The sequence below is a fragment of the Tauraco erythrolophus genome, chromosome 18 (assembly GCF_009769465.1).
Source record: "Tauraco erythrolophus isolate bTauEry1 chromosome 18, bTauEry1.pri, whole genome shotgun sequence".
Lineage (NCBI taxonomy): Eukaryota > Metazoa > Chordata > Aves > Musophagiformes > Musophagidae > Tauraco > Tauraco erythrolophus.
Genome location: NC_141482.1, coordinates 14,076,303 through 14,090,512, shown reverse-complemented (window position 1 = coordinate 14,090,512; position 14,210 = coordinate 14,076,303). Strand labels below are relative to the sequence as shown.

At 39.8% G+C, this 14,210-nt stretch overlaps 1 protein-coding gene across 8 annotated transcripts in view; it reads right to left on the bottom strand.

Moving 5' to 3' along the window:
• Positions 1-725: 725 nt before the first annotated feature.
• OSBPL2 (oxysterol binding protein like 2) overlaps positions 726-14,210 on the bottom strand; it is a 39,400-nt gene continuing 25,915 nt past the window's right edge. For 7 of the 8 annotated variants that reach the window (XM_086622807.1, XM_086622808.1, XM_086622806.1 and 4 more), the window contains 9 exons: positions 13,788-13,970; positions 10,815-10,922; positions 9,523-9,612; positions 8,795-8,918; positions 6,751-6,879; positions 5,824-5,947; positions 5,077-5,167; positions 3,772-3,827; positions 726-3,445 (listed from right to left, as the gene is read on the bottom strand). In XM_086622807.1, the coding sequence (XP_086478933.1) occupies positions 3,378-3,445; positions 3,772-3,827; positions 5,077-5,167; positions 5,824-5,947; positions 6,751-6,879; positions 8,795-8,918; positions 9,523-9,612; positions 10,815-10,922; positions 13,788-13,970 (973 nt within the window). In that variant the 3' untranslated portion in view covers positions 726-3,377. Of the gene's footprint in view, positions 3,828-5,076; positions 5,168-5,823; positions 5,948-6,750; positions 6,880-8,794; positions 8,919-9,522; positions 9,613-10,814; positions 10,923-13,787; positions 13,971-14,210 lie in introns of all 8 variants that reach the window. The other variant, XM_086622813.1, reaches the window with a different exon arrangement.

The window sequence follows — 14,210 nt, the reverse complement described above, 5'->3', positions numbered from 1 at the left end:
CGGCGCCCTGCTGTGTCACGGCGGGGGAAGATGGCGGCGCCGCCGCCTTCTCAGAAGCGCCTTAGCGCCGCTCACCGCCCTGACAGGGCACGGAGCGGGCTCGTAACGGGGAGCGGAGCGGCGGCTGTGAAACGTTACAAAATAAACCCCGTCAGGGAAGCGACTCTCCCCTCCCGCCGCGCTGAGGCACGGGGGCGGCGGGAGCCCGCGCCGAACCCCTCCCCGGGTTCATCTTTACCGAACTGCGGCGCAGGTGACCCGGTCTCCGGTATCTCCCCGTTTTCCTCCCCGCTCCGAACGGCCGCGGGGCCGGGGCAGCGGTGGGTGGGGGAGAGTCTTGATTTTTTTTTAAAACAAAAAAAAAAATCGGTAAAAAAATTACTGAGAACTTATTTTTAATGATGAACAGGAATAAATACTGCTAATTATTTGTTTTTTCTGGCTAATTTAGGTCACATGCTTCCTGCCCTCGTTAATTGGGCGCTGATAATTATAGATGCTGGATGTCTGAACAAGCTGCTCCCGCTTTACAATGTGACGCTGCCTCAGAGACATAAACACAGATGCCATACAGCACCTACGAAGATAATTTTTCCACTTCCACTACCTTTTTTTAGTAAAAGCCCACCTGCTGCCCTGCTCCAGTTCACACCTGGCCGCTCCGCCATCCCACCAGCACGAGGCCCCCGCGCTGGGAGCCCCCCACCGCACCCGCATCCCTCCCTTCCCTGCCACCTCGCAGGTCTCCATCCAACTTCCACGCCGCACGTCCCTCGGTGTGTGCCACCACCACCCCGCGCTGCTCAGACCCGACGCACCGCAGGGCACCAGGCTGCGGAGGAACGAAGACCACCCACAGCTGGGCAGAAGCTCGCCTGGTGGGTGGGAGATGTTCAAAGCTCTGATTTAGATCGTCTTCGACTAACAAGCACCATGGTGAAAACACACTACAGACCCGGAGCCACCTCCAGCCGTCCTCCTGCCCTACCAGACAGCTGCCCTGGCCCGAAAGTCTCACAAAAATCTGTCACCATCTTGAGGCCCAAAGGGTATTAAGTATTTATTATAATTTCTTTCTAGACTGTTTCTCTACATAGCTGTATTAACATATACTAACACAGTTATCTTATATACAGTGTTTAATCAAGTTATAAAAGTGACATTCTTTCAAAAGGTGCAAAGTTATTAACGTTTTGACACGTAAACTACTGAGGCGAGATCTGCATCAAAAATAAAACTTTTTCACTTTCAGAGCAATTGAAACACGGCATTACGAGTCCCATGGCTGGCCAAGCATAGACAGAGAGGGGAAAGTATTTTTTAAGTGTTGTCAATGAAGAACAAGTAATTAAAATAAATGGATTTGGAACTAATCTGAAATGCTACTGAAAAAAAAACTTACCACTAAAGGAAAGGGAGAAGGGGGTAAAGACGTAACTAGCAAAGTGTTCTTACTTTAGAAACCTTCCCAGTTTCTTTTTAAATCCCATGAAGATTCTATACTGAAGTCTGGATTAAACACGTCGTTACGATTTTTTCATGCTTTCACATAATGACAAGATTTGAGGTCTTCCAATTGAAATCATAACTTAGACAAGAGGGATGCTAACCTGTACACTTCTTATACTCAGAATATTTCTTTAGCAATTACTCTACAGTTTTTCCATTCAGGCAGTTTCTATTTATATGAAATGTTTTAAAAACACTACTCCAGCATTAAACATATTATTTAGTTTAAGCAAGTTTTAAATTCCCATGAGATGTTAAACTGGCTTAGTAGTGAAAAAAACGGAAAAGTGAATCTTTTCAATCCTCACTTAAAGTGCTCCCTGCGCTGCTGGCAGCAAGTTTGGGAAGGGGGACAGAGTGCCTGGCACGGTCACTGGAGTTCAATTTTTTATAAAAGTTGTTTTTATGCTGTCCCATATGGATCAGCAATGTCTGTTAAAAAGTCCAGTGTCCGTGCACTTACTGGGAACAAACACAACCCCACTGTCTGCACTGGGGTACCACATCAGGCTGGGAGTGGTACAACCAGCACAAAATCCCACTTCTGGCAACAGGATAAAGCTGCCACGAGCAGGTTTCAGATTAGGCCCCTCCTTACTGCCTTGAAGTTCTACAGTTTCTCTTATTTTTCCAACAAAGGTAACAACTAAATCTCCTAAAAATGTAAAGTTAATCCAATCATTAGATGCATGATTTGATATAAAAATGTTTCTCCATCACTATGTTAATTTTCCTTTGCTTTTTAAATCCTGTGGCTGGGAGAGAAGCACTTCAAAAATCTGTCTTCCGATGAAACCACAAATACATCTGGACATCAATCAGACCAGTTCTTTCACAAATTCCTCAGTAATTCACAATAATTCCTTAACACCAGCAATTTCTGAATTACTGTAAGCTTCATAGCAGTGCAGCCGCTCTCCATTTTTGCCTGGTTACTCAATTAAAAAACTTTCATAAAAGAAGATGCAACATTAGGATTAGTTTTAATTACTGGACCTAATTTTCAAGCCTCTCTCCCCCTTACCCCTCAAAGTGTACCACTTGAAAGAAAATGAAGGTGTCAGTTCAGTAATTGATTATTTCCAGTATTATATGGCTTCGATGGTTTGATATGGGAACAAAAAAATCCCACTTTTTGACATCACGTGCTCACAGAAAACTTGTAATAGGTATAGCTCTGCCAAAGCTTTAAATTGATTCTGCTTTTTCACAACATACAAAACAGACATGACCTAATAATGAAAAACATGCAAACAAAACCTTCCCCAAAAGATGAACCTGTGTGGATATACATACCAAAGTGCTTCCAAATAAAAGTTTCGTCTAGGAGCATACATAGTGCCAAAGCTGCCAAAGGTAGTGCAGAAGATTTAAGCCTCCAAGTGGTAGCAAGCAATATATTTTACATTGTAACCACCTATACATTCCTACAATTGCTTCGAAGCTTCTCTTATTTTAAGAACAGCGTTTGACTCCAGAAAAAGCACACTTTAATGTGCCCTTTCCTTCTCCTAACGTATGCTTTACGGAATTTTGTCACAGGTTTTACAGTTTAATGCTCACAGTGTCCAAAAGTTGTGAAGACTCCGTAACAGACAACTACAGGTTGAGAATCTCAGGCTGGTTTTTGTTTCCCCGAGTCTCTGAATTATGGAATCGTGATGAGGGAGAGGGGCCGGGAGCTCCAGTCCCCACGTAGTGCTACATACCGTGCGGAAAGTTCGCATGCATCGCTCCACGGGGAGGATCGGCAGGACTAGATTCGATCCTGTTGGTACCACATGAGCTTTTCATCCCTGTTCCCAGTTCCAAAAACTCCAGATTCTTCACTATTGTACTAAGTAACAAGGATATTATCTCTATTTTACTTAAGTTACGTAGTTTTGAAGGATGTTATGTGCTCTACCGGATACAGCGTATCTTCCTGACAAAGAAACTAGGGGAAAAAAAAAAATGAAGAACCAAAGGTCCCTTGGAAAATTAGTGAAAACATGATGATTTCAGGTGCAGCTTTATGGAACGAATGCAACAGTATTTAAATATTTGGCAATCCAACATTAGTGATAATTAAATCCTTGATTGTTGACCGATAGAATTTTTGTTAAAATTTACTTAGAAAAGCTGGTTTTTGCTATCGACAAAACCAGAGTAACTGGCTTGGAATGAAATCTAGTGACTAGATGTCCGGATGAGATGAGCAATTGGTTCCGTAATTTCAGTATATGTCTGGACAGTCTGAGAAATTTCTATCAAAATAGCCACCTGAGTACAGCCAATCTGAAGTCCCAGTGTATGGGTTAGTGCCTTGATGAAACCATCTGTAAAAAAAAAAAAAAGGAAAGAAACAATAGAAGAGAAAAGCAAAACAGAGTGAGCAGTTATTAATAGGGGGGAAAATCATGATTCTATGATTCTAAATCCAACTTCGCTTCTTTCACAAAACATTGTAAAAACACAGTGGTATTTCTTATCAGAAAAAAACTCTCAGGAATTATTCTGAACATGAAAAATAAGGTATTAAACTTCCTACACAATTATCATCACCTTGTAAAGCTTTTTTTTAAAAAAATAATTAACTAATTATTAGTCCTAACTAATAATTAGTCAGGAAGGAGCATGAAATGGATTTTAAAATTGCTGTCCTATTCCAAATAAAAATAACGTTGCTAATCTAGATTAAATACTGATTACACGTATTTTTATTTGAAAGGAATGCCACATCAGTTACACAACCCTTTTTGTGAACCTCTCCAAACGGGAAAGTTTTTTTCTATGGAGCTGTGCTTTGCACAGAACATGAACAGACGCTCACTTTTTAGCCGTGGTGACTGAAAACGATTTTATATTGTCTGGAAGAGATTTTCAAAGGCATTAACCGGAATTAGTCTGTAGCTGTTCCTCCAGGCTTTGGGAAGAGAATGCTTTCTCTCCTGACTTTCATGAAATCATGGGAGCATCCCAAAGTTCTTGCCTTTGAAGGAAGCACCTGCAGTAACTGGCTGTGAGCGTACACTTGACTGCACAGCATTGGCATCCGTGAAAAGCAACCAGCAGGAGCCAAATCCCACGTTACTCCGTGCTGCACTCTATGACTGAGGTCACTTGAATATACAATCAAAAAAGCAATTCCTGAAGTGTCCAAGCCAAGGAGTCCCAATGGTGTGAAAATAAAACACTCCAGAGGGCCACAACATCTTACTCCACTGCCAAAAGCTGGACAGGAATTGGTTAAAGGAGAGATGAGACTAAATATTTTATTCATTCTAACAAAAGTATGATCTCTGTAGGTTTTTAAAAAACAAAACAACAAAAAAATCCAGCATTACCACAGCAGTTAATTATGGCAGGTTTCTGCATTTATTATTAGATAATTTCTCCAGGACAAAGTAATCAGCAATTTGGGCTTCCAGCTACATTATTTAATTGTTGACCCAGCAAATGCTTTAAGTGACACTACAAATAGTGCTGTCACGCAGGACATCAAACACACACTGTCTTGAATAAAAACACCTCAAGCAGTACACTAAACCATTCCAAGCCTTAAATCCCAACTTCCTTCCCCCTTACCGTGTGTGCCACTCCACTTCGTCCTTTGCACGCTCCTTGCGAGCAGCTCTTTGTTTCTCTTCTAGTCTCTCTTTTTCTTTGCTAGCCACATCTAACAAACATTTCAAAAGAAATTGGTTACTTAGCAAAACAGAAACAAAAACACAGAAAAGACTGCAGATAAATTAAATATAGTTCATTCAAGCATTTGCTGTACAGTGTCTCACTGAACAACGAAAACGTCAGGCAACAGAAAACTAAAACTGTCATTTCAGAAAAGTTGCTACTACAAACACAGAGTCAAAACTGGAATTTTGCTGGTTTATCCTGTATCGAGACAGCAGGAAAGAACTTGGATCAGGCATAACAGAGTAATTTTTTCACTACTGGGTCATCTGTTTTCTCTGACAAACACCAGAGCAAGAGTATGTCTGCTCACCACATGTCTTTCCAGACAAACTCCAGAGCAAGAGAGCACATCTGCCAGTTCCCCCCAGGTTAACAAACTTGCAAATACACCATAACATAGGATAGCAGTCTTGGGATCCACCTTGGGCACATCTGCTCTCCCAGATTTTTCTTAGAGAAAACAGACGTCACGCATTGTTCAAAAGCATGTTCATTAACGCAGGATGAGAAAGAGTTAAGGCTGCTTTGGGAATGAGAAACTGAAGACAGTGTTTCTGTATCAACCAGCCTCCCTTCAGTCATCCCTCCCAAAACTTACTCGTTTTGAAAATGAAAAGCTTTCCTCCAGCAAACACATACCCATGTTTCCGTTTTCCATATTTCTGATATCCGGACGTAGCCGACAGTCAGTGGGAGCCAATATTGCTTCCATGCCCTTTTCTAGCTCATTGAGACTCACAGCAAAACTGGTGAAATTATACATCTTAAAAGCAAATTGAAGATAACACACAAGTTATTCTGGAAAAGTGACCCTGGGTTCCCCGTACCAAATGGATACAACAGAACTTCCAAGAGAAATTACCGAGTCAAACCTTCTCTCACTGGCTACCCTGAAAATAAGGTTAGGTGCATACAAAACTAGGATTTTTGTTGGAGGGGAGGGAAAAGGAAGGGCAGAGGGAGATGGATAGCACAGTTTTCAATTTTTAAGCAGTCTTGGCTACAGAGGATCGAGACAAATTTTCCTTCATATCTGACATTTAACATCATGATTTTTATGGGAAAAAAAAACCAAAAACAACACAAACAAAACCCAAAACACCCAAATGACAACAACCAAAAAAAAAATCCCACACACACCTAAAAGACCCGAAAAGCCTTCTTGAAACTATTGAAGTTAACATTCAGCTGCTGAGTTACTGCATTTTTTTGGAAGCCTGCCTTCCAACAGCAGCGTCAGCAGAAGGGAACGTGCATCCCCATGTCAGCCACGCTAAGGGCAAAGATCTTGCAGACGGTGAACCCGACACGCCAGCCTCACGCTGAAGGCCTGCAGTCAGAGCACGTGTTCCTTCTATCAGCTCTGGCACAGCAGTGATGCTTTCAGCACAGAACGGAGCAGAGAGCCTGCTGTAATAGAATGTTCCTGCTGCAGAAGACCTGCCAGAGCCTGTCAATACCCATGCTAAGAACAGACACTTGAATGAGGTCTCCCTTGAACGTTACTCGTGTTCCCATGAGTAAGTCACTAGTGAGAGCAACCCATAGGCTGATTGAAACAGTTACCTGTGATGAGTTTGGTGGCCTACAATTTATTCTCCAAAGCAATTTACTGCCCGGTATGAACTGCACCGTGTCTTGAACCTCGGGCATATCATCAGCCTCATCGTTTTCAGATTTAATAACATCTTCACTCTGAAAGAGATAACATTTGGCAGGAGAACAAAGGGAAATCGGACAGTTTCACCTAGAGTTCTACAGTGACTGCTGAAGAATCTGTTCAGATTTGAGATATTAAACACTCTCCTGTACTTCTGCCTCATCCCTCAAGTTTGCTTTTCCTCACTCCGTACACTGTTCTCATTTTTATCTTAATGTCTTGCTCCTGATATCTCTGAATAGTCCCCCACCACCTGTGCTCAACTTGATGTCTGTTTAAATGTCTGTTTAAAAAAAAAAAGTAAAGTAATGTCTTTTTCTATCCCATGCCATAGCTTAATTTCACCTAACATGACTATTACTTCTTCGGATTGAAATGAGTCAAGACTGAAATTTAAACCAGTTCCCATAATGGCCTAAGAAAGACAAGTAGGGCATGCCTGCTTTTGGACACTGCTTCATCATTTGCAATAGATTTGGATGTGTGACTGAGAAACAGGTACGTCCTTGTTTCGGTCTGATTTCTGATGATCTAGTTTCTAATAACAACTATCACTGCCAGTCTTCTCACTATGAAAACCGTGCACTTAAGTTCACAAACACAGCACCTTTCCTTGCAAGTTCCTTTGTTAGCAGGTGCACTGCTGAAATGCATATATAAAATCAAATGCAGTATTCTTCAGGAGGCTGCTCTCAGAATCTAAGAGAATCTGACTGTTGTAGGCCACAGTCAGATGCACTGTGGAATTTCAGAGGAATTTACAATGAGAAATCATTTAAAACCATAAAAGCCAGAAGGGAAGTTTTGAGGCAATAACATCCTAGAGTGACAGTATCACAGTTTTGCTCCCTCCTCTCACTCCCTCTCTATTTTCTTTCTGCCCCCTCTGACACGGCTCATTTATTTTATTCAAAAACACTCTATTAAGTTAAACAGGACCTGTTTGAACCATATGGAGCTGTTTTGTAGTGTATAAGATTCTAATTTCAATCATTTGGTTTGAGTATTCGTTATTTTTAAAAGACTCTTTCAGACTACTTTCCATGTCAACATCTGGTTTACTGTTAGACAGTTTGCCATCTAAATATAGATTCAACAGGAAGGAAGGAAAGAAGGAGCTGATTTTCACAAGAACAGAATCTTCTTATTTATTAAAAAAACAAAGTCAAAATGTAAGTCTGTACCATGATGGAATCCAGAGTCAAAAAAGCAAGGCCTGTTGTTACTCTAGATTCTTCTGATGTGAATATTTTTTAAAAAAAGTTTGAGCCTCTTAACTTTAAGAGTGATCAGCTTCTGTTTAACTTTTCATATTCATATTCAATGAGGAACCAGGGTCTGCAAGACCCTGTTGACATCAGGAAACCCAACAGTCCTCTGCTGCACCATAAAACATTTTTCATTTTCAGTGTAACACTGAAGCTTTGGTGGTAACTCACCTGACACTGCTTACATGTATGAAAACCCTGCATCTTTCCAGACCCGTTTGTTGTCAAGGCTATCTACATCATAAATTCTGAAAGGCTGCATCACCAAAAAGCATAACTGACTTAAAAAAACATGTAATTATTTCTTTTTTTTTTTTTTTTTTTTTTTAAAGCCCAAATCCTAATATTTTTGTATCTGGAGTTGGCTATAGAGCCATTTTCCTCATTCAAGGACTGGACAACATCAGCTTGGGGGTTGATATCTGATGACTTCTCTTCGACAAATCTCTAGCAAATGCCATTCCTATGAGCTCTCCAGTACCACTAGCTCACACAAAAATTTTCACAAGTTAGAAGTGCAATGCCTTCTCATGGGGGACTAACACTGCCCATCTCTGACCCCATCAAAAGACAGACTGTTTTAACTGCCCATTCACCACCATCTGACCATTTCTGTAAAGATGTTTTCCTTTCATTTCTCATATTTCAGCATCTTTTCTCCCTAAAGAATCCTTAATCTTACCGGCTTTGATTTCTTCTGCTCACCACCTCTCTTTTCATTCTTCTTATAAGTTTCATACGTAGCAGGATCAGTGCCCCACAAGCATTCTGTCCACTTGCCATAGATCACACACAGCTTCTTTCTGCTGCAAAGAAACCAAAGGAGACTTCACTTTTGCATCTTACAAAGCCTACTAAGCCAAGCCATGCAGATTCTGATCTATATTAAGTACCCAGCTTCCTACTTTGTTGTATTTTATGTCTCTCTGTAGATTTCTTAGAAGTCAGACATCTGACAATGCAAAGAAAAGGTTTCAGCTTATTCCAGTCTTTCTGGCATTCAGTCCTGCAGAACACACCCTCGTGACTTAGTCGCATGCTTTTGCCACTATGAAAATGAGTGTGGGTGCAATAAAGCCAATAGTTTACAATATAGTCTCAGAATCACAAAACAGGTTTGGGTTTGATTCAAAATTTTTAATAACCATATTCTGATTATTTTAAACTGAAGACTGGAATTGTGACTATACAACAGTTGCAACTACCCTGCATTTTCCCTGGATACGTTTATTTCCAAAGACTGGAGCGGAGAGTTTTTCTAATAATGCTTAAAATGATCATCTTAAAATCAAGGAGCTTGATACTGACACGTATGCTAGCAACTTTGCAGGCACATCAGTTGCAGTCCCTAAGCCAGCACTAAAGAAATGTGCTTGGAAACGGAGAGGGCAAGAGGCTTTTATCACTTACTTTTTGTCCTGAATGTATCCCTCTACTCTGTGAAGCTCTTTCCCAAACAGTCCACACGGTTTAAAATTAAGGACACATTTATCTCCAGTACTGTAGAGAAAATAAATACATGCTTAAAGAAGCAAGCCTGGAAATATATTAGTAAGTTTACTTTTTTACCTTATTTATCTTTTTTCATATAGTTACAGTTAGCTGGGGGGTAGTTATTTATATCATTATTTTTCTTTAACTATGGTTTATTATCTGACCAGGGCATTAAAAATGGCACACAAATTTCAAAATTCCACAACAAGGACAAAAAGGAAATCAATGCGCACATGAAGACATATCTGTGAAAGCCAGATGACCATGCTTCTGAGCTTCATGTGTATCTAAAATTTATCAAAAGTACTAGGAAAACAACAGAATATAGTCTTGCATACCACTTAACCCACACATTAACGCATCACACTGCAGATTAATGTCTGTTTACAGCTCACTGTAATGAGAAATAACTTTTACAAATGACAGATGTAAGAAAATCTAGTTCAGTGCATTCAAAAGTTACTTCTAAAATGTTTAGTTCAGAGTTTTTGATACACATTTTACAAACATAAACTAGCGTTATATTTCAGCATCTTCCTTGCATTGAGATGTACATAAATATAAATAATCTCTCCTGGTGAGGTACCAGTTTCTGTGTCAAGCACAAAGCATACAGAGACCATCCGGGGTCTTCTGTGCCAATATAGGAGACAGGACTGTGGACTTGATGCTATGAGAAGTTATCAAAACAGCAGCCCTGCTGTATTAAAGCTCCCACTTAACGACAGAAAAACTTGCAGAGGTAATACAGTTTTCACAAAATTCTCTTCCTCATCATTACAGGAGGTAATTTATTTTACATAAAGTAAAAAGCTTTTATATAGGCAGCTGGCAGAGCACTTGACATGCTCTAAGTTCGCATTATCCTACTCTGCAGTCATTTTTCTGTGCTGTACCCTTAATTTAAGACATTCTCTATTTTCAAAACTAAAAAGAGGGCCAAATCACAATCAACAAGATAGAGGTGCACTGCATGCCTCCAACAATTATTCTGGAGTTAAATTTGATTTATGTTCTCTGTCAACAGGGCTGAATTTGAACGACTAACTCAGAGGTAAAATCTTTGTATGCCATAAGCCATCTAGCCCTGTGCCTTTTCATTAATGTTATTATCACAGTCCAACGAATAGTTTGCATTTGTCAGAGGGGAAAAAGAAAAAAAAAAAAGACAAGACTCAACCAACCCTCAGCTTCATGATTAGCATTACCTGTGATTTACAATTTCTACTGTTCCGTATTGTTCTAACCACAGTTTACCAATAATTACATTATGTACACAACAAGTTGGATTTGTCCATGTATAAGCTTCATTATGTCTGTAAAGAAAACAGAGAAACAAATAATTTTCTTGAGTTTGAGATGGAATGCAAGCCTGTTTTCAATTCTCTTCATGGCAGGGCAAAATATTTAGCACTCCTATGAACAGCCAGCAGTTAACTTCAAAATGGAAAAGAAACAGACTTTTCTTTATAAGCCAAGAATGTGCTGTATCTAAACATTAGTGGAAGTTAATAAAGTGATATCCCCTTCATTTTTCTTCCTTCTCACAGAGCTGAAATAGTAAGTTTTACTCTGGCTATAAATTCCAGCCAAACAGAAACAACAGTCCAGGAATTCATCTTTTTCATCTGGCACTTTTAAAGTTGTACGTGATAAAATGTAATAATCACAGGAGAACCAGACAAACTGACGCCTAATAGTGTCTTCTATTCAACTACTACAGCAGCACTACAAACTTCTTCCTGAAGTTCCTCCTTGCAAACCTCTATCATAATCTAAAGAGAATCTTTTTGTGATAAAAAAAGCACTGAACAGAAATATTTGAATCTTCCAGTGGAGAAGTTAGTCACTACCAGTTCTGACAAAGACATAAAGATACAAACTCCTCCTCAAGGGCTGGTCAGACTAATCCCCTTTAACAATTTTTCATTTTACAAACACTGGGTGGCAAAGGCCTGAAGGACCTGAAGAGAGTGACACGAGCCAGCAAACTGTGTAAGTGGTTTCCCCAAGCATGCTGCAAGTTTCCACATGGTGTATGAGGCCTGCTCCAGTATCACTGAAGGCAATTTTGGGGGGACAATGTGGTTTTGGGGTTTTTTTGGTTGGTTGTTCAACATTAGTGGGACATGACAGCACTATATTCAAGCTTCATAAACATGACATTTAAAAATCCAATTATTACTCAATTCCATCCTTTTTCCAAAGACTTAGCGAGAAGATGAGAAAGTCCTAGAATTGTAGGATTTTCCACATAGTTTCATTTTGGTTTTAATGTTTTGTGAAAAGCTTTACAAAGATAAGTTAGCACATCCTAAATCCTTAAAAGACATTATTCTAAAAGTGGTCAAAACATTAAACAACAGGATTCCTATTATCAGTAGGCTTGGCAGTGTCAAAGCCATCTATCTTCATTCATCTTTCCATGCTGATAGAAAGAAATGCTGAAGTTACCTGATTGGCAATCAATCCATTTTGGGAAAGCTTGCAAACTCTGTTTTCATACAAAAAAACACAGAAACAAGCAGCATCCTCTTTGTAACAAATGCCTCTGCTTCTAATAAGTATGGAGAGAACACTCCTATTTAATGTTTCCAACCAGTCTGTCATTTTCCAGTACAGAGAAAAAACAGATCATTGAAATCTGACTATTTTCCACAGCGAATTGTCTTCAAGAATACTTTAGAACAATGACTACTCTTCCAGTGGGGAAAAAATACCAGAACCCCTCAATTTCATCCCACCAGCTAAGGCATCCCACCAGCACACATTTTTATTCATGAACTACTTGACACCAAAAGCTGTGTAGCACAAACCAAAACACCAGACACTCATGGGTAGTGCTGATAAACACTTATTTGTGCTGGAGAAGTGAGGAAGAGGTGTGTTTTCTAAAGCATGTTTTGAAAACATAGTCACGGTTAACATAAATGCAGTATTTAGCACTGCCTTGCAATTTTGCTTCCCAAACGGTTCCTTGTTCACTCAGGCCTCGAGCAGTTCTCAGACTACTCAACCCAACGGAATGGTGGGAATCGACACCCAGAGGCTCAAAATTGGATTTTAACTTCTGCTGCTAACTTGAAGTAATTACTTAAAATAAATGTTTTAATCATTTATATTCCAGTTTAAATCTGTGCCCTGAAATTTGATTAGGGAGAGCAAGAATTTTAATAGTCTTCTAAATAAAGGCTCTCTCTCCGGCAACAAACTGTATTTTTGTCATGTCTGTATTCTACACTAACACTCACAGTTCCTTCTACATTCAGAAGAAATTTCCTCTATTTCCATCACCATTTATATCCCAGACTAGTTCATTCTTTTATAAGCTTTGGAAGATCAGATGCCAGCAGCCCGACAAATAAACTGCACTTTCAAAAGAAACAACAGGAAAAGTCAAAGCTTGATATGGCAGGCAAGCTGACTCTTCATTGAAACCAAATGTCCAGAAGTTTCATAAGCAGATATTTCAAAACAACCTCAAAGCCAGGCCTGAGGAAAGCTTTTACAAAAGCACCTGGAAGTGTTCAGTGCAGAATGCTTTTTCTGTGACTGTTCCCTAGAGCATGCCTGTGTCCTGCTCGGGAAAGCTCCCGAGCCTTTGTGCCACCAGGGCACAAACCAGCTGAGAGAGTCACGCAACTCCTGAGACACACGTGCAATCAGAGATGAGCCATGGGGCAATCTGGAGAGGCATTCTTGATTTAGCAGGAAGGTGATCATACTCGGGAAGTGTTAAACAGGTGACAAGGCACTCCTGACAAGTTTCTCACCTTCCCTTATCACACAGAACAGCTATTCTGGTCCTTTCCACACAAACACACACACACAATCAATCAAAACCAACAACAATATTTAAAAGCGAGACGAGCTTGAATAGCTTGGTAATAGAATTTTTTCTCTATCTTTAAATTTTACATGCCTTCACAGAACTAGCTTTCGGTAGCACTCAATTTTTAAGAAATGCTAATTTTGACAGTGGAAAAACTGGGTCAAATTGCTACAGCCCTACAAGCATGTAACACAAAAATCAGAGCCCTGCAATTAAGCAGTGAAAATTAACTTGTAAGTAAACTCCTACAAACTCTTCAGCAAGAGGTTTTTAGATAATCACCTATCTTTTTATTTAAGTACACGTTAAGGCCATCAACATAAAAAAGGTATGTACTTCTCATACTCACTTCAGAAGCTCCAAAGTAATTGTTCCCCGCGGCTCCGCTTCTATACTCTTTCCCCAGAATTTTAGTTTGGGATAGATTGATCCATGAAAAATAAAGTCCTTATTGAGGCCTTCAGAATAAAATGCACTAATAGGGGGGTGGTGGCTGACTTGCTCAGATATAAACCTAAATCCTAAATCCTCCCTAGCAACAAGAAAAAAGAGCATTAAACAGTAATATTTTTTTTAAATGTAACAAAAGAAAAGAGTTACTCGATACTTTAAAACAGTCTGAAGGATTTTTATATTAAACTGAAGGTAAGAATTTTCCTTTTCTAGTCCCATGACATTTACAATTAATGGAATTGAAGAAATCGTAACACTTTCTCTTCATACTCAGAACCAACCCACATCCAAACGCCTAAATGGCTTTCTACCCACTTGA